We start from the raw sequence: 21,495 nt of genomic DNA, 5'->3' as shown, positions 1-21,495 counted from the left end.
GCCACCTCGCCTGGCTAGTTTTTTGTATTTTTTTAGTAGAGACGGGGTTTCACCGTGTTAGCCAGGATGGTCTCGATCTCCTGATCTTGTGATCCGCCTGTCTTGGCCTCCCAAAGTGCTGGGATTACAGGCTTGAGCCACCGCGCCTGGCCTAAAATATTTTATATTTAAATCCCAGCACTTCGGGAGGCCGAGGCAGGTGGATCATGAGGTCAGGAGATCAAGACCACCCAGGCCAATATGGTGAAACCCCGTCTCTACTAAAAAATTACAAAAAAATTAGTTGGGTGTGGTGGCACACGCCTGTAGTCCCAGCTACTCGGGAGGCTGAGGTAGGAGAATCACTTGAACATGGGAGGCAGAGGTTGCAGTGAGCCGAGATCACATCACTGCACTCCAGCCTGGCGACAGAGCAAGACTCCATCTCAAAAAAATAAAAATAACATAAAAAATTTATATTTAAACAGCTCATAAATTTTGTCTTTAAGTCTCAGTTGTTACATTTGTAAAATGCGATATAAGAGATGCCAATCATTAGAGTTGTTTTTATTTTTTATTTAAAAACTTTTTAACAACTTTTGTCAAATTATAAAACATAGTCTATTATTCTTTAATAATTTAATAATCTGAACTTTGAATCATCTGCTCCTTAGTCCTTTGTACCTTATGAAATTAAAATACTTCCCTTGAAATGAGAATTGCAAATATACTAGAAATCTGGCAGCTTCTCACTCTGGGGATGATTTTTAAAGAGGTCTACGTTGACAAATAAATGCAATCTTTTTCCTCATTGGTTGAACTCTTGCAAAAGTAGCAAAATTGCTTGTTAAACATGCAGGTTACTGGGTCCTGGCCCCAGAGATTTTGGAGCACACACTGTAACCCACTGGGGTTCAGAAAATTAAATTTATATTTGCTTTTAGTTGACTCGTTATGTCTAGCGGGGTTGGAGACCACTTAACCAAGCACTTCAGTGATTCTGATGCAAGTAGTCTAAGAACCAGCCTTTGAGAAACATGCCCTGGTGCAGTAACCTCTAAGGTGAAATGTGTATGGCTTGTGGGATTTAGAGGAATATTCTAGAAATTCTATTTATATATTTATCTAAAACAAATTAATCTCTATTCACATTTAATATCCTGGAAGCTTCACTAGGTGTGAATGTTTGATGTTACATGTCACAGACTTTATGAGAGGTGCTTTAGAAGAGGAGAGGAGTGAGAGCTCACAGGCAGGGGAGCTGCCTCTGGCATCTTCCCTCTTTTAATTTAAGCGAGACATTGCTTTTCGGATTATATAATCCAAAAACTATTTTTTGCAAAATGGACAAGTGGGTTAGAAAACTAAATTTCCTACAGGGAAGATGAATAAAGACAATAATTCAAGCACAAATAACCAACAGAAAATAGCAACATTAATGCTTCTAGTATGAGATCTCGGTCCCAACCTAACAGCTAAGACCATCTAACCAGATCTGACAAGAAGTTTACTCCCCAAATTAAAAGCAATCACAAATATAGTTAATAATGAAGCTTGCCCTCTCTGGGCAAATATATTTGGGTCTTTGAGAAATTAATGGTAGAATGAAGCCATCAAAGTGGCAAGACATTTTTAAATGAAATGTTTATACATTTTTAAAAGATTTTTTTTCTTGTAGATTTAAAGAAAACATTTTTAAAAGATTGTGTTTTATTTTATCATAACCTTTTAAAATCCACAAATCTCACACCTCTTAGCTACCCCAAAGATTTTCCTGCACCCTGAGTTGCCTGCTAGTTCTTTATTCTCATCTATTTAAAAAATGTATGTAGAAAAGAAAATTATTCTGCAAAGTAAGCAGGCCTTTAGCCTCAAGAATAAATAGACCATTTGGAGGAGGTTAATGCTTCACAGCTAAAATCGTATGCTTTGCAAATGACCTAATAATAATAATAATAATAATAATAATAATAATAAATGAATTCTCCAAATTGAGTTTTATGTTTTGTATTATAAATTAAAGGCTGACTCTTTTCCTTCTCTTCTGTTTTTTTTTTCTTGGTTACCTTTTGCCTCTAATTATTGTACAGGGAATACTTTCACCATATGACTCATAAAACTGCAAACTTTTCATTGAATTTTTATCACCATAGCATGAATAATTTATTCAGTCCTGAAATGTCACAGTGAACATCAAATGGTTTTACATAATGCATTCTTGCTGAAGTTTCAAGAAGCCAGCAACTGGGGAAGCAGCAGAGAAGACACAAGTTTGGAAAGAAAACTTGATACAAATTTGTCATTTTTCCAAGAGGGATAAAATAAGTAGCAGAAGAGTAAATGAGAGGAAAGACTGAGAAATAAAAGTTTTTTTTAAAAAAAACCATAAATAGAAAAACAAGCAAAACTAGTAGTTGCCACTGGGGACAAGTGGAAGAAAAACTAGAAAGTAGCCAGAAACAGATGGTGGGGAAAGGGGGTGTAGGGAGAAGGGGGAGGTTAGAAACCTCATAACCATAGGAATTGAGTTTGAAACTACAGTAAAACAGTATCATGGTTCGGAACTACAGGAAAAATGTAACAATTTTCAAGGACTGTTGGGGCCACTTTCAATTTTGTTCTGATTGAAGACTCTTGAAGTAGAATACAATAGCTATAAGAATTCTATTTTCAGATGCTTTATTAGCTGGTGAGATTGCTCATTACTGTGTCTGCCAGGCTGGAGTTCAGTGGTGTAATCATAGCTCACTGTCACCTTGAACTCCTGGGCTCAAATGATCCTCCCATGTTAGCCTGTTGAGTAGCTAGGACTGTAGGTGCAGGTCACCATGCCTGGCTAATTGAAGAGTGGCCATTCTTTTAGCATCTTTTTCTCCTAGATTTGGGGAGAGCTCGTAATGTGACAATCTGGCCCAAAATAAGTGCTCCATCCCTTATGGAACACATTGATAGTGGTCTACCCAATGAATGTCTCCCCTTTCTCTTGCTAATAGAAACACATTCCTCCCATTCCCTGCTCATAGTCTCTTGATCTCAGGGAGGACACACTCCATCCAAACCCCACAGAGTGAATCACGATTTGCCTTATAGCAGTCATGGTAATTCTACTTCTCTTAGCTACTGGTTAGTGTGGGGGTAAGCGTCTGTAGTAGGTTTCTATTGCTGCTGTAACAAATTACCACAAATTCAGCAGTTCACAACAATGCAAATTTATTATTTCATAGTTCTGTAGGTCATAAGCTTGGGTTGGTTCAGTTGACTTCTCTGTTCTGAGCTTCGTAAAGACAAAATCCCAAGAAACCAACTGGCTGGGCTCTTATCAAGATACCTGTGGAAGGATCTGCCTCCAAACTTATTCAGGTTGTTGGCAGAAGCCAGTTCCTTGTGGTTGCAGGATGAAGTCCCCACTTCCATGTTGGTTATCAGTTGGGATGGTCCCTAGCTCATTAGAGGCCGCTCTCCATGTCCTTGCACATAGACCCTTACTATGAGCCTGCTAGTGTTGGAGTCCACACTTGGAACCATTCTGACTTCCCCAGTTGGAATAGCTAGAGTAAATGCTTAGCCTTTAAGGAATTGTGTGAGTAGACTGGGCCTTTGGTAAATCTAGGATTATCTATTTTAAAGTCTGCAAACTTAACTACACCCATATATTCATAAATTCCAGGGATTAGAGTGTGAGTGTTCATGGGGGTCCATTATTCTGCCTACCATAGTATGAAACCCATGTGTGCTCAAAACAAAAACAAAAACAAAAACAAAGAGAAGTCCATTGGAAGCTGTGATTCCTGGAAGAAAATACAGAGAAACTTTTTTTTTTTTTCCAATTAGAGATGCCAGTATGGGGACAAGATGTCTGGAACTATGGCAGCTACTTTGTAACAAGGAAACATCAGGAATGAGGATAACAAGTCAATACATCAAGGATGGCAGAGCAGAAGAACAGAAGGCACCTGGGTTCTTTATAACATTTTTCAGCAGCAGAAACAGTACCAGAGATTGCCTTGTCTGGCTGGCTTGTCATTTGAGGATAGACAACTATTTGTTTAAGGAACGAGCTCAGTTTTCTGTTACTGGCGACTAAAAGCAATTCCAAATGACATTGATATGGAAGGGAGGCAGGGAAATGCTGGTAGGTGAAGGGCGGGTCCCTGGCGAGGGCTCCACCCCCAGGCCTGTGCCCAGGGAATCCACTCCTGCTTTCACATCCAAATGTTGCATTTCCCAAGACCACCCTGGCCTGCCATCCTGTGTCTATAAAAAACCCGAGACCCTAGCGGGCAGACACACAAGCGACTGGACGTCTAGAGGACATCGCGGAGAGCACGCCAGCAGAAGGGCACACCAACAGACACAGGCAGGTTGTCAGGCCTTCAACGACAGAACAATGAGGAGTTTGGCCAGGGCGGTTGCAGGAGAGCCTGAGCCACTGAGCGCCTGACTCCAGGGGAATACCATCTCCCTCTGGCTCCCCCATCTGCTGAGAGCTACTTCCACTCAATAAAACCTTGCACTCATTCTCCAAGCTCAGTGTGATCTGATTCTTCTGATACATACACCAAGGCAAGAAACCCTGGGATGCAGAAAGCCCTCCATCCTCGTAACAAGGAAGGGGGTCTAACTGAGCTGACTAACACAAGCCACCTAATGGCCAGCTAAGCTATAAGAACACCCTGTAACACAAACCCACTGGGGCTTCAGGAGTTGTAAACCTTCACCCCTCCACACCGCCGTGGGGTCAGAGCCCCACAGCCTGCCCGTCTGCATGCTCCCCCTAGAGGCTGGAGCAGCAGGGCACCGAAGAAGCGAATCAGTCCCCCATTGCACGCCCTGCGAGGGGGACAAGGGAAGTTTTCCCATTTCAATATGCTACTCCTAGCCTTAATTTCTGGAATTTTATTTTTCAAAGCTTTAAAATGCAGTGTTGGTTAATCGGATTAAATTCACTTGTATTTCATTTCTATTCTATTATAATTCATAATAAATGTCTTAAATGGTGGGCTGATCTCACCTTTACTTTGAGATGGTGCTCTCAATTCAGGGAGGGTCCAGAGGGTGGAAAACTATAGTCCACTGGCCAAATCCTGCCAGCATAAGCAGGGGGAACTGAGAAAGTTGTTTTTTTTTTTTTTTTAAGGATTTTAAAAGAATTGTTAAAAAATGAAAACATGCTGGACGCAGTGGCTCACACCTATCATCCCAGCATTTTGGAAGGCCAAGGTGGGTGGATCACTTGAGGTGAGGAGTTCAAGACCCGCCTGGCCAACTTGGTGAAATCCTGTCTCTATTAAAAATACAAAAAATTATCTGGGCATGGTGGCAGGTGCCTATAATTCCATCTACTCAGGAGGCTGAGTTAGGAGAATCGCTTGAATCCAGGGCGCGGAGGTTGAAGTGAGCTGAGATTGTACCACTGTACTCCAGCCTAGGCAACAGAGACTCCATCCCAAAAAATTAAAAAAAATAAAAAAAAAAATAAAAAAAATAAAAACAAGGAATATTTGGCCACAAAGCTGAAAATATTTATTATCTGGTCCTTTATAGTAAAATCTTGCTGACCCCAGTACTAGTCACAAAGAGGACTCACCTCTCATGAAGTTGAGACTAAGGTTTTACTAAGGAAACAGGTCAGCATTTCATACCTTTGAGAAATTATTATAGATCACCATGTAAAGTGTTTGGCACCGGTGAAGATGAATTATATCTTCAAATAAAAATTCCTTTTCAGCTCAACATTTATTGAATTTCTAGTATTACAAGACTATGGAAGACATTATGGTTACATAAATAAAACAAGGTCTCAGTGTACCTGAAAATCTTTTGGGGAATCATCTTCCTTAGAAGAAAAGGTCTATGCAATATTCCAAGAAAAGATAAGGGTCTGTATACAAAGGATGGCACACAAAATTTTATATGTATTCACCTTTTTCTAGAGATATTGAGACAGGGATGGACAGCAGGTAGTGGGAAATGTAGGCTTGTAAACCAGGAGCAGAAGATAAATGAATAATCACTTAACAGCTCATCTCTGTTCAGTGTTTTATTAATTATCACATAAATCTCAATAAAATAAATGCTGTTTTGTAGTTTTGATTTCAGGTCATACTTCAATGCCCCCACATTCTTTTCACTAAACCACTCTGGTTTCTAAAGGGAAATGTTAATCAAGTTTAGCCTAAAACTGCCTCCTTACATATTCAAGTTCAGCCTAAAGGTTTTTCTGTACGCTGTGAACAAGTGGAGGAGTAAACTGATCAGAGCCCAGACCTGTGCCAATCACTGAGTTTTGGCCAATCAAATGTAGCCAACTGTTTGAACAGTGTTCAAATAAGGCAAACACCAACCTGTAACCAATAACAGATGTTTCTGTACCTCACTTCCGATTTCTGTACGTCATTTCCTCTTTTTTTTTTTTTTTTGTCTATAAATCTTCTTCCGCCACATGGCTGTGCTGGAGTCTCTCCAAATCTGCTGTGATTCTGGGGGCTGCCCAATTTGCAAATCGTTCATTGCTCAATTAAACTCCTTTAAATTTAATTTGGCTTAAGTTTTTCTTTTAACAGAAGCCAGGGCTGAAGATAAAGATTAGGGAATGATTCACAAATCTCTTTATAACTCTGGGGAGGGCAGACAGGAAGAGACTAGAATAACAGAAAAGAGTCAAACACAAAATCTGAGGGATTGCCTATATTTAATTACGGACAGAGGGAGAGAAGCTAGTGGAAAATTCTGAAAGTAAGTGATCAGATTGTATAAAGAGAATTAAAAGAGAGGCATAGAAAAAAAGTTTTAAAAGCTTCACCACCTTAAGGCACGACAAATACTGAGATGATGTAATTGAATTTGACCAGTAAGAGATAAGAGGATATTTTACACTGTTATCCAGTTTGGTAAACACCAGCCACTTGTGGTTACTGAAGTTTAATTGAAACTAAAATTTAAACATTCAAAATTCATTTCCTTAGTCATACTAGCCATATTTGAAATGCTCAAAAGCCACACGTTAACTAGTGTCTATTATGTTGGACAGCTCAAACTATAAAATATTTCCATCATTGCAGAAAGCTCTCTGGGGATGTGTTTTTGAAAGCATTCAATAATGCAGAAGCAGAATTGCAATGGGGAGATTTCCTGTGTGTCCTCTAATACCCATGTAGCTTGCAATGTCTGGTGGATTTGACCTCTCCAGCTTGCATTTGCCTCCTCATTTTTACTATTAAGTTTTAGTCTCACCCTTTCTTTCCTAGACTATTGCAATGCTTGCCTATCTGCCTCTTCTATTCTTTCATCCTTGTAACCTATTACCCACACAAATCATTCTGCCACTCAACAACACTCTTTTTTCACTGCCACTTTTCCTGGCCAGTCAGTTATTTCATTGATAGTCCACTGTGGTGCCCTGCAGACAGGAGGCATTGTATCAACAACATGGGAAGGTGATTCCTCTCCCCCTACACCTTTCCCTCCCTGCACTCACATAGCTCATAAGCCAATGCAGGTAGAATGATTATGGTATATTTACATAACAAATAACAGAGCAGGAACAACTGCTAATCATCAACCTCTCCTTTGTCTTTTACTTCTAATCTGTTACCAACTCTTTTTTCTTTCCCTCTGCCACTACTGGGCTTGTTAATATTTCATTACTTTTCACTTCAACAGTCATCTTCTAGTCTTTCCTCCCACTTACCACAAGAAGCTCTGGTCATATCACTTCATTTCTCTAACCTTCCTTTCCACAACTCCCACTCTGTAGGCCTACAGAATTCCGTCTTGCTTCCTTCATCATTTTTCCACACATCTTTCTATTACTCCGTGGTACTCACCATTCCCCTGGCACATTCATGCATATTCACCTCCTTCCCTCCCGCCCATGCGATGTCATCTTTCAGACCCCAGAATCCTCTCCCATATCTCTGTGAACCCTGAATATCTGAGATAGGTCTCAGTCAATTTAGGAAGTTTATTTTGCCAAAGTTAAGGACGCCCTCCCGTGACACAGCCTTGGGAGGTCCTGATGACATGTGTCCAAGGTGGTTGGAGCACAGCTTGGTTTTATACATTTTAGGGAGACATGAGGCATCAATCAATACATGTAAGATGAACGTTGGTTCGGTCCAGAAAGGAGAGACAAATTGAAGCAAAGGTGGGCCAACTCGAAGTGGGGAGGGGGCTTCCAGGTCACAGGTATTATAGCTAAGAGACACATGGTTGCATTCTTTTGAGTTTCTGATGAGCCTTTCCAAAGGAGGCAATCAGATATGCATTTATCTCAGTGAGCAAAGGGATATATCAGAGGGATGTCTTTAAATAGAATGGGAGGCAGGTTTGCCCAAGCCGTTCCTAGCTTGACTTTTCCCTTTAGCTTAGTGATTTTGTGGCATCAAGATTTATTTTCCTTTCACACCTCTAATAAGATTCGGGAGGAAACACACACGAAGAATCCAAGGTGCCAGGGGTCATTATTGAAGGACCCAAGGGCCCAAACCTGTTTGACCTTGTCCATTTGGAGAGCGACAGATAAAAATATAGCTGCACTACCAATTATGACTAATCCCCCCAAGAAGACAACTGAATTTTCAGTGTAACAGAGAGCACTTTACAAACACACTTGGTCGAGAAAAGGTCATTCCCCAGCTCTGGGAGGCGAAGAGGACTGTGGGAGCCCGTTCGTTGTCCCGCTGGCTCATGGGAAATGTAGTGCAGTTTTCTCCAACATGGCCGCGCCCAAGGGAGGTGGCGTGCAAGTAAGTATCCGCTGCGGCGTCCTGGTGCTAGAGTGGAGGCTGGCAAAGAAGAAGTCACGCGCATGGTGAGAATCCGGCCTGAGCCGAAGCAGAGGTGTGTGGCACTTCTTGCTGGCGGGCATACGGGCTGCAAATCCCCGCTTCCTCTTTTCGGCCTCTTCCGGTCTTCTCTAGCTGCCTTGCCAGCTAGGGCTGAGAACCTAGGGAAAGGGGATGGATCCCAGAGGCGCCCTTGGTGCAGTGTAGGCAGTAGAGTGTCTGCGTTGGGTGACTCTGTCAGTGTTTAGGGTGCAAGTGTTTGTGTTTGTTTCGGGTGCTCACGTGGTGTCTGTGTCAATCTTCTGTTTTCTTTGGGGTTGGAGAGGACGGTTGCAACATGGGCCGTGTTAGTTTGGCGCTTCTAGGGCTTTTCTGACCGGTGATGCACGATCTAGTGATGCAAAGGCAGTGCTGATGATCGGAGCCCTTGCGCAGCTGAGTCTTCCCGTGCTCTTATTTGAGCAATCCCCGCGACTCCTGGGCCTCTGGTAGCGTCAGCCTGTTATTTTGATTGATTTCATTGAATATTTATTGTCAGTTGTATGTCAGGCACCAAGTCTGTACCCTCAAATAGATGACAGGTTTGTGGCGGAAGCCCAACACAAATAGGCAATTATAATACAATGTGAGAACTCTAGAAATAGAGATCCATGCTGGGTGTTAATGAAAACGTTGAAGAAGGCCACCAAACTCGGAATTCTGGAGGAGGGGAGGTTTAGGAGCTAAGACAGCAAAGTCGATTTAGGTTTATTTGACAAATGTTTATTGAGTGGCTGCTAGGTGCTAAATCCTGTTTAAGTGCTGGGTGCTACAGGGTGAACAATAGAGACAAAATCTACTTCATGAAGTGAGTGTACTTTATTAAGTTATGGGGAAAGACAGAATAAACAAATTAATGGGAGTGTAAGAAAATATGTAGTAAGTGTTATTCAAAGAGTTAAAACGGGGTGCCGTGACAAGTGATGGGGTGAATTTTTTTCTAATCATTTTAAATCTTTATTTTCTTTTTAAACAGGTAATGCAGTTTAAATAGCTACTAACTTCAAAAGTCATGAAAGAAGAAAGCTCCCTTTCATTCCATTACTCATGGATCCATTTTCCTTCCCTGGAGGCAACCCATATCACCAATTTCTTGTGTGTTCCAAAGATTTCTATGTAAACTCTGTATACCGGTGCTGTACTTTAAAATTGGGCCTCATTTGATAGGAAGTTAGATTCTAATCTTTGCTATTAATTATTAGGTTGGCGCAAAAGTAATCGTGGTTTTTGCATTTTTTTTTTTTTAACATACAAATATAGGAACATTTGTCTACCCTGCTTGGTTCATAATAGGCTCTCTATTATTCAAGGAGGGTATGATGTGCATACTACTATTACCACGTAGGGCAATATCTAGTAGGATATATTGGCTTTAAACTCACTAACAAGCAAGTAGCAGAGCATGCATTATCTCCAAACTTTCATTATCCCACAGAGAGTACGCTTAGGCTGGAGCTGGCTGGACTGGACTCAGCATGGCTAGTATCATAGTTAGTAGTGACTTCACTCCAATAACATCACAAGGAGCATCCAAGTTATCTGTGTATTAGTGGAAACTGGCCAGGGAAGTAGCTTTGTCAGAAGGGGACACTTCCAGATCTCAGCAGCTGGTATCAGCCTATTCTTGTTGAGATGACTCAGATATGCTGGGCCAGCACATTGCCTAGCCACTGGAATAGAGGAAAACTGAGCCTTAAAGGCCATTTAGTGTCTTTCTTCACGTGCAATAATATTGCATGACTGAGGAAGAGAGAAAGGAAAGGGGATGACAAAAATGTGGTTATGAGGCTCCACCTGCTGGTGCTGGACTCTTAGTGGCAGACATTTTAAAAAGATGTATTTAGCATCGTTTCTTTCTCATTCCTTCCACTTTGCAGTGTTTGCTCATGTGAAATATTAAAAATAATTCTGTAGTGCAGTCATCCCTTGTTCTCCATGATATACTGCAAAGTTGCTGTTCCACAGATGAAGATCTTGAAATGGAATGACTCTAAAATAGCCCCTTTGAAGGCCCTCAGATTTTCTTTGTTGTGTTAAGCCATTTTGATCTGCTTCTTCTGAAAATCAACAGTAATAAATTAATAATAATTTAATTCTAAAAAAGCTATGGGATAGGCACTATTATTTTTATCCCTATTCCTAGATAAAGAAACTGGAACACAGAGATATATAACCAACTCATCTAGGATTATACAGCTAATAATCAGTGGTTGAGCTGAGATTTGAACCTGGAACATGAACTCCTGAACACTGTATTATATTACCTCAGAGCACTGAATGAGGCTCTGTGGTAACTCAGAAAATATGATTTAATCCCTGCCTTCAGAAAGCTCACAGTTCAGTGGAAGGGGACAGATATTAAAACAAATAATTATAATTAATGCAATGTTAGAAATGTCCATTCACTTGTCCCCTTCCTGTCTTAATGATGACTGACTCCTAAACCTTTTTAACCTCAGTTCCTTTCCTAGGAACCACTTTATGTTGTCACTTGCCAGTCAGACATTGCAACCCTATATCTCACAATACCTTAAACATATTGTATGCTAAATCTGACTCATTACCTCCTATACTGAGCAGCTCTTCCTGAACCTCCTCCTGACTTTCCAGTTTTGAAGTGATAGCACTCATCTCTTAGTCACTCCGCCTCTAACTGGTTAATAAGTGATCTTTGATTCCTGTCTCCCTTGTGTCTGGGGAGTCATCGAGGCCTCTTGATTCTGCCTGAACTTTTCTCTCACCCTTTCTCTTTCCCCTCTCCCCCTATTTCCCTTCTTTCTGTTGACCCCAGCCTAGATCAGGCCAGCATTTCTGATTAACAAGGTGGATTGTTTTCTTACCTCTCATCCCTCTGCTATGCTGTCAGCCAACCTGCCTGCCTCACTGGCCTTACCTCCTGGTATGTACCCCCTATGCTAGGAAGCTGGACTGCTGGCATTTTAATAGACTTGGCATTTGTCTTCTATACTAAAGATTAGTAATTAGAATTTTGACTGTTTATGATTTTATGTGAAATAAGATAAATAAGATTTTATTTAACCCCCAAATTTATTTATTTGGTTGACTTTGAAGACTTTAAAGTCTGCAGAGAGTGGGACTGGAGGATCAGCAAACTCTCTGCTCTAAAAAAATTATGCCTACATCTTGGTGTCTTGACCAAACATGTCCATTTTGGTTTTAGCTTCTATTCTTTACTGCCTTACTGAATACCCTCCTTTTTATTTGATTCTATAGTATTCCTATCCTTCAGTACACGGCACAAATCTCCTGTTTTGAGGCCTTTCCAGCTTTTCCAGTTTACATCCATCTTTTTTTTTTTTTTTTTTGAGATGGAGTCTCACTCTGTTGTCCAGGCTGGAGTGTAGTGGCATGATCTTGGCTCACTGCAGCCTCTGCCTCCTGGGTTCAAGTGATTCTCCTGCTTCAGCCTCCCAAGTAGCTGGAACTACAGGTGCCCACCACCACACTTGGCTAATTTTTTGTACTTTTAGTAGAGACAGAGTTTCACCATGTTGACCAGGCTGGTCTTGAAGTCCTGAGCTCAGGTGATCTGCCTGCCTTGGCCTCCCAGATATTACAGGTGTGAGTCACTGCTCCCAGCCCACATCCATCTTATTTTTGTCTTTAATTCATGTCACACCTAAAGACTGTACTATCAGCATTAAATTATGTAAAGATGTGTCATAGTCTTATTGTTTAGTGTTTGTTTTCCACAACTAAGTTACAAACTTGTTGAAAGCATAAACTATGTACTTTATTACGGTTGCATGCTCCAGGGTGCTGAGACTGTGTGTATTCACTCATTTATTATTCATTTAGTCCTACTATCAAATATTTATTGAGCAACTACTATATGCTGGCATTCCTGCTCTCTTGGGATTTATATCATGATGGAGGAGTTACACTAACAGATGAATCATCACAAATTATGTTACATTTTGTGAACAAAATAAAAGACGACTGTGATAAAGTGTGATAAAGCATGATATTGGGTGCTAATTTGGATGGTGTGATTATAGAGACCTCTTTGGGATTCTGTTATTTAAAAAATTATAGATATAAAATATATGACACATACAGTTTTTAAAATAGTAAAACAAATACCTACACCTACCATGTAGCTGCAGAAATACCTTTGATGCTCCTGTGTGTTACTTTCATGTTAATTTCCTTTCCTCTCTCCCACAGAAATAGCCTCTCTCCTGAATTTTGTGTTTATAATTTCCTTGCTTTTCTTTTAGCTCTGCTATGTATGTATTTCTAAATAATATATGGCTTGATTTTTGATTTTGACCTTTATGTAAATGGAATCATACTGTATATTCTGCTAATTTTTTTGTGTTATTTCTCCCCCCACCGCTCCCCTGCCTGCTACTTGCCTTGCTTTACATTATAGTTGTGAAATTTGTGTATGGCCCATTTTACTTAGGGCTTCGTAAGTAAAGTACTCATCACCCATGAATAAAATGGCACACTTCATGGAGCTACCACATTGGAACGTTTTTTAGAACCATCAGAGATATGCTATTAGATGTTCTTAGATACTCCTCCATTTTTTGTGTATCTGTTTGTTCTCAATTCTCTTAGTTGGTACAAGGTAAATGAAGCATTTAAAAAAAGATCACATAGAAATATTGATAAACTATGGAATGTATGAATAACATCATTATAATTGTTCCTTCAGGACTCTTGAGGTTGACATGTTTTACTGTTTATTTATTTATTTATTTATTTTTTACAGTTTGCTATGGACAGCAACCATCAAAGTAATTACAAACTCAGTAAAACTGAGAAGAAGTTCTTAAGGAAACAGATTAAAGCCAGGCATACTTTGCTGAGACATGAAGGCATTGAGACAGTATCCTATGCCACTCAGGTGACCTAAAATTATTATTATTATTTCAATGTAAATGTATTGACATGTTAATGTATTATATTAATATTTGCTAATAATTGCCTAAGCCTGTAATTGTTACATCCATATTAGATATACATATGATAGGACCTGCTAACTTTCTGGGTCCATAGCCTATAGTTTGCATTTCTATTTGTTTTGTTGTTTCCACTAGAAGAGGTTGTGATTATATATTAATAATAATACTGTACAAGTTTCTCAGTTTCCTAAGCATACTTATATTCATCATTATATTTAATTCCCTAGAAGTCCTTATGAGATAGGTAAGGAAACTAAAGTTCTGAGAGGTTATGATATATCTCCATTGATATAAGCTAGTAAGTAGCTAATAGAAACTTAAAGCTAGATCTTCCATATCCTACTACAGCTCTTGTTCTTCTCTTCCCAACCTTACCTGTTTTATAAAGTATTTTGATTATGTGCTATTAAACATTTTTATTTTATTAGACCTTATCGACAAAGTCTTTTCATTATCTGTTGACAATAATTAAATGAGATGATAAATGTGAGGATCGTGAGATTTCCTGGGTTATGAATTAGGAGAACTCAGTTTAACTCTTAGCTTTTCTGGACATGAGCAGTAGTATCCTCTAACGTTAGTTTTTCTGGACATGAGCAGTAGTATCCTCTGACGTCGGCTTTCTTCATTTTTAAGCAGGGCATAGTATTGCATACCTTTTTGACCCCATTAGATTGTTAGACTCTAGAGAATCTAGTTGTACTTACTGGACATTAAACTACTACATGAATATCAGGAGTTCTTATCTTTTTGGCTCATAAAGTTATAGAATAAAAGTAGAAAGTAAGCTTTAGATATCATTGAATTGAGGGGCAGACATACAGTTGAGAAGGTGAAGCTGGGATTAAAACTTAGGCCTCTTGACTCTCAGACCAGTACTCTTGTCTTGTGCTTACCATGCTGTCTTCTGTACATCATAGCTTAAGAATGAGCAGTCTGTTGAGGCACATTTGAATTTAGGAGGCAAAAGGGCCCATACTTGGAATTAAATATTAATGTCTTCAGAGAATTTAAGCCACATTCCTACAGCAAGGATTAACTAGATAATAGATAATTAGAATTAATATGTTTACATATATACACTTTACTGTTTCAGTCAAGAGCCACTGAGGCTGTGAGACATTCAGAAGATTAAACTGACATACACTGCTCTCATCTCTTTCCAAGAGTGACTTGTGTTCCTTTCCTTACAGAGTTCATGAAGAGAAGTAGCCAGAAAAAAAAAATAGGCTCCATTTCTTTGACCCCTTTGAAGCTTGTTTCTGGTTGGGTCTGCCTTTTCTTTAGGATCTCTAGAAGCTTCGATGTCCTTCATGGCTTCCAAAGTAGCATTTTATTAGGCTTTCTTTTTTCTCCATATTCTTAAAGGAAAAGAATAAAATTGTAGATGGACCTCTAATTATATTTTGTCTTTCCAGGGGAGAGCAAATATTGTTCTAATGATATTGTATTAGTCTATTCTCATGCTACTGATAAAGACATACCCAAACTGGGTATGTTACACGTGGCTGGGGAGGCCTCACAACCATGGCAGAAGGTGAAAGCCCTGGCTTAGGTGGCGGCAGGCAAGAGAGAATGAGAGCCAAATGAAAGGGGAAACCCCTTCCAAAACTGTCAGATCTCATGAGACTTATTCACTACCACGAGAACGTTATAGGGGAAATGGCCCCCATGATTCAATTATTTCTCACTAGGCCCCTCCCACAAAATGTGGGAATTATGGGAGCTAAAATTCAAGATGAGATTTGGGTGGGGGCACAGCCAAACCATATCAGATGTATTATAATTATAGGCTCCTTTGTACAAATTTATAGCATTATAGATTCTTCTAGAGCAGTGAACCTCAAATTATCAGGACCAAAGATAACTTAAAAAAATTCACATTCTCTACTTCATACCATACTCCTTCTTATTTAGAAAATTGCTTGGATGAACAATTATAAATAAAATAATGGTTCCATTTAATTATATTTAACTATTACGTTTAATTACATTAATTATGTTGCATTTAGTTATGACATTTAATTATATGTGTCTCATATTTAATGGGAAATAAGTTCCTCTTCTACTGCACTTGTTTTTGTGTGGTTTACCTTTAGAGTTGCCCACAAAACACTCAGATGGCATCTTTGAGGACTTCTAGTATTCCTGAAGTCATACTTTATCATCTTCCATTCCTAGATGGGGTAGTGGACCCTCAACACCAATGAAACCTTTGTTCTTCCATAGATTTAGGAATATGGAAATGTTATTGCAACTATCACCATATATAACCAAGTTATTTTGGTATTTTAATTAATAAACCTCATTAAGTGAGGTCCAGGGCAAGCCACCTGAGACTCCGTTTTACTCCATATCATGTAGTATTGTATTAGTGGGCTTGTTTATTATGTGTGTTGTATATGCTTGCATATATACAAAGTACTGACTGTCCCATGACAAAACAGTTTTACTTTCCTTATTATCCAATTTCATAGTAATTCTTTTATATCCTTTTCAAACAAAGTTCTAGGTATTCTTATTTTGTATAATAAACCAATACGCTATGTACTATCATAAATGAGCTTTATGTACTATCTTTTAGGCTTAATAAATAAATGTACTATACATAAATAAATGTACTACATAAATGAGCTTTATGTATGATAGTACATTATGTACTATCATAAATGAGCTTAGTATAAATTAGGGGTTGGCAAACTACTGTCCTTACACCAAATCAGGCTCGTGAGCAAAATAATGAGTTTTACATTCTTAAAGTGTTGTTAAAACATAATACTAAGACTATCTGACAGCAACTTTTATGGCCTGCCAAGCCTAAAATATTTACTATCTACCTCTTCTCAGAAAAACTTCATCAACACCTGGTATAAATGAAGAAATTGATGAGAGTAGGCCATCCATGGCTTTCTTTTGTTATATTGAAATGTTTTCAGAAGTCATAGAGCATACTTAAAAAATATTTACACTGTATAGAATGGTTAAGTATAGAGACTATATGGGTGCTAGGCCATGAACATCAGAATAAAAATAAGAGACTCCCCCTTCATCCCTGCAAAATTTCCTTAAATAACGTTTAGTGCAGGACTATGCAAATAGCGGGAAGTAATCGTGAAACTTACAAAGGAAAAAGTTTTCATTGTGAATTGACTGAATTACTTAGACTGAATTTCCTTAGAGGAAAATTTTTTCCTAAATATGTTCAATAGAACCTATAATTGGTTTTTCTTTGAGCTAATAGTACCTTTACTTTTAATTTTCGGTGAACATTGTATAATGCTTATATTAAAAGTATGGATCCTGGAATGGACAGAAATAGGTTTAAACCCACCCCTAATCACCACCTTAACCTCATTTGTCAGATCTTCTTCTATGAAATAGGGCTGATATTACGCAAATAAATTCAATATGTTGTGAAGATTATGTTAATGATGATTAAATAGATAAAAGCATATAGAACAGTCTTGCAAAAAAGCAAGTATTATGTAACTGTGCTTTCTCCTCTACTTCTCTTTCACTATGTTAAATTTATATTTCTGAATAGTCATGTTTTAATTTGCATTTATGGTCATTTAGAAATGAATATTTTGTGAAATTGGCTATTTAAAAATCAATATTATTTACAATATAGGAGTCTTTTTTATTCCCCAAATTTTTAGTAAATTGGTTTACATACTTTGTATGAGATCAGCAAACCAAACAACCACTACAAGGTAACCTTTTTTTTTCTTAATTACATCTTTGTAGTAATCTTATTTAAAAAATAATCTTATTTTAAAATAAATGGGTTGATATCAGCTGCTCATGTTACTTTCTTTCTTTTTGTTTGTTTGTTTGTTTTTTAAGAGCCTGGTTGTTGCCAATGGTGGTTTGGGTAATGGTGTGAGTAGGAATCAGCTGCTCCCGGTTTTAGAGAAATGTGGACTGGTGGATGCTCTCTTAATGCCACCTAACAAACCCTACTCATTTGCAAGGTACAAAACTACGGAAGAATCTAAGAGAGCCTATGTTACCCTCAATGGAAAAGAAGTAGTGGATGATTTAGGACAAAAGATCATTCTGTATTTGAATTTTGTGGAAAAAGGTATTATCATACAGTTATCTTTTAAAAAATGATTCTTTTGTGCATTTTCTTTTCATAGACTTAAGTTGGGAGGTTCAGTTATTGTGAAACAAAATGAGGATGCAGGTTAGCAGCCCCTTTTACTTTAACAAACATTCTTTAAGCACCTATTTGTGCCAGGGACGGGACAAGTAGTTGACAGGACAGAGGTGAATAAGATACAATCTGCCTTTATGGAGCTGGTCCCACCAATCAACAATATATTTATTAGGCACATGGCTTATTTTGGAACTCTTCTGCCTAATTGTGTTTTTCAAAGTTTAATAATGAGGGTTCAGATTACCAGTTTATTTCACCTGTCTACCCAGGAGCTTTGAATTAATCACTTAAGAATGAATTATGATCCAAATGATCATGTACCAATCTTCATATTTATAGCAGGGCACCTGTAGCTACCAAAGAGTCCTAAAACTTTATGGTGGTGCTGTCCAGTAGAACTTTCTGTGATGGTAGAAATGTTCCTGTCTGTGCTGTTCAGTACAATAGCCACTGGATAGTCTGATTGAGGAACTGAATAATTTAGTTAAATAAGCACAGCTTTATATACTGGTGTACAGAATTGTACAGGAATTATTACTTCTGACCCATGGAAATGAGATGTATTGAGATGAACTTTGATTTAGACATCTAATCATATATTCATTTGCCACCTATTTAGGCAATAAAAGAGCCCTGTTTTAGATATCCTAGGAGTGGGTAGGTGACTGCAATCTGCTCAAATTTATGTTTTTGTAAAATTAGATCCAAAGGAAAACTTTTACAGACTCTTTTAAAGATTTATTTTAGAAACCATATTTCTCAGTGCTCATATGCATTTAATTTTGAATCTGACTTAATCTTTACACATTTTGGAAACTAGATTATCCTCATATTTTACATGTTTTTGGTCAGTTTTTGAAAACTGAATGGCTGAGGAGTAAGTTTTTGTTTTTTCGAGACGGAGTCTTGCTCAGTCGCCCAGGCTGGGGTGCTGTGGCTCTATCTCGGCTCACTGCAAGCTCCGCTTCCCGGGTTCACGCCATTCTCCTGCCTCAGCCTCATGAGTAGCTGGGACTACGGGCGCCACGCCCGGCTAATTTTTTTTGTATTTTTAGTAGAGACGGGGTTTCACCATGTTAGCTAGGATGGTCTCAATCTCCTGACCTCGTGATCCGCTCGTCTGGGCCTCCCAAAGTGCTGGTATTACAGGCGTGAGCCACCGCGCCCGGCCGAGGAGTAAGTTTTAATCAGAAAATAGTCATTGGGTTTACCCCTGTCTCCCATGGTGAATACTCAATAAGAAATTGCACAAAGTAAGTTTTGGAGTGTTATTTATTTGAAATTCTTCATTAGATCCATATGTACTTTTAAGACTGTGGCAATCACATTTACAACCTTGAAAGTCATTTTTAACTGAGAACAGAATTGTGTCTGTTTATGCTTATTTAGATATCCGCTACCAGGCAGGACTGAATAACAAATAGAAGATATATTTTTAATTCTTTAAAAAAAACATATTTCAGAAACTAAATCCAAATTACTTAACACTGTAAATTACTTATCTTTAAGGAATTCTTTCCAAAGTTTTCCTTATGTAATTTGAATAAATAATGTCTGGCACATAGTAGGCAATGGTATGTATTTAGCAAATGATTTACTATTGATGTTAAATGATTTACTATTCATGCACTTGTAATATGTTGTGTGCCTTTCAGCCATCTTATTTCTGAAAATGAGGATTTGAAGTTTTGTGAATTGATAAAGAGTTATTGGGCAGAATTATTTGTATATAGGAACTTTAAGTTTTGCATGTGACTATTTTAATTGGGTTTCCCATAGCACAATGGAAGGAGTTGAGGCCTCAAGCCTTACCACCAGGACTCATGGTAGTAGAAGAAATAATTTCTTCTGAGGAGGAGAAAATGCTTTTGGAAAGTGTGGATTGGACCGAAGATACAGACAATCAAAACTGTAAGTAAAACTTTCAAAATCTGATATTTAACGTTTCTGCAAAACTCTTCTTCCTTTCCTCTGTCTTTCATGGTTTATTAGTATTTCCTCAAAATTACTGAAACTAACCAATGTTAGGCAAGTCATACCAACAATTCTTAGGAACATTAATAATAAATAACATATAGCTATCAAATTTTAACTCTAAACTGATTAATATTTATTATCCAACATTTATATGGCTTTTATAAGCCTTTTCACTTATTTTATTCATTCCTTCCCACCTTAAGGCAAGTTTCCCTTGAGGAATTAGCAGTTCAGTACCATACTATTATAATATATGAGAGCTTCCTGGAAATATTTGCAAATTGGAGTTTTTCTGACTCTTTCCAGCTCATTGGCAATGTTGTGAATGGTAGTGTACATGTTTAGTTTTCAGATTGATTGGGTGAAACTCTTGAAGAGTTTGTTACAATTTTAGACTTGAAATAATAAATATAAGGCAAAATGGTTAATTTTGTTAAAGACTATAATTTACCAATTAACAGAAGTTGCCATTACTAAACTAATCCTTACTCAAAAAGTTGACTGGAATATGCAAAGGAATATAATTATTTTCCTTCTTAATTGTTTACTTTGTTCTCTTCACACAGCTCAAAAATCCTTAAAACACAGAAGAGTAAAGCATTTTGGTTATGAGTTCCACTATGAGAACAACAATGTAGATAAAGATAAACCATTACCTGGAGGTAAGTAATTGCTAATACATAATAAATTCTGCCTCAAAAAATTTAATATATTGGTAGAATATTATAGTTGGGGGATTATGTTTCATTTGTCATTTGTAGATAAACTTTTCAAACAGTTGATTTAAAACACTTTAACTAGATCAATTGTATAGTTTTGTTGTAAAAAAATTTCAAACTGCATAGAGCTGAAGTTCATCATTATTATCCTTATTCCCATACTGCTTCTCGGAAGTACATACTATTAACAGTTTAGTATATACTTTTCCAGTCCTTTAAAAAATGAGTTTACATTAAAATATGTACACCAATAAAAGTACCCAGTTGTTAATAAATGTAGTATTGTATGGTATTGCATGTATTATATATTCCATATATTACATGTATCAACCCAACTTGTTCTTTTCCCTCCACTATCTGTCTTGGAAATCTTATACAGATTTTCATTTTACCAAATGATCCATAATAGCTTATTCAAATAGTTCCCTATTGATAGCTATTTAGGTTGTTTCTGGTTTTTAGCTTTCATAAATAATGCTGCTGTGAATATCTTCGTATATGCCTCTTTATGCACTGTGCAAGAGTTTCTCAAGGGAGACTACTAAGAAGTAGAATTGTCATGTTGAAGTTTATGTTCACTAAAAAAATGTTAATCGATCAAAAAATTAGCCAGACGTGGTGGCGGGCGCCTGTAGTCCCAGCTGCTCGGGAGGCTGAGGCAGGAGAATGGCGTGAACCCGAGAGGTGGAGCTTGCAGTGAGCCGAGATTACGGCACTGCACGCAAGCCTGGACGACAGTGTGAGACTCCGTCCCAAATAAATAGATAAATAAATAGAAAAAAATAAAAACCAACCATCCAAAACAATCCTATGCACAATTATGGTGTTTAGTCTTAGTTTTCATATATAGATCACTTGGCTTTTCATTACAACTCGTATGTGAAATGGCCACATTAGAA

The 21,495-nt window shown here is 38.0% G+C and overlaps 1 protein-coding gene across 2 annotated transcripts in view; it reads left to right on the top strand.

The window, feature by feature from the left end:
• Window positions 1–8,672: 8,672 nt before the first annotated feature.
• The window catches only part of ALKBH8 (alkB, alkylation repair homolog 8 (E. coli)), a 74,346-nt gene continuing 61,523 nt past the window's right edge, over window positions 8,673–21,495 (top strand). Inside the window, exons 1-5 of one of the 2 annotated variants that reach the window (XM_011926661.1) lie at window positions 8,673–8,820; window positions 13,546–13,680; window positions 17,585–17,822; window positions 19,680–19,811; window positions 20,444–20,539. In XM_011926661.1, coding sequence (XP_011782051.1) covers window positions 13,552–13,680; window positions 17,585–17,822; window positions 19,680–19,811; window positions 20,444–20,539 — 595 coding nt within the window. In that variant the 5' untranslated portion in view covers window positions 8,673–8,820; window positions 13,546–13,551. The remainder of the gene's footprint in view (window positions 8,821–13,545; window positions 13,681–17,584; window positions 17,823–19,679; window positions 19,812–20,443; window positions 20,540–21,495) is intronic. The other variant, XM_011926660.1, reaches the window with a different exon arrangement.

The sequence above is a fragment of the Colobus angolensis genome, unplaced genomic scaffold (assembly GCF_000951035.1).
Source record: "Colobus angolensis palliatus isolate OR3802 unplaced genomic scaffold, Cang.pa_1.0 Scaffold7, whole genome shotgun sequence".
NCBI classification, from domain to species: domain Eukaryota; kingdom Metazoa; phylum Chordata; class Mammalia; order Primates; family Cercopithecidae; genus Colobus; species Colobus angolensis.
This window is presented reverse-complemented; position numbering and strand designations above follow the sequence as displayed.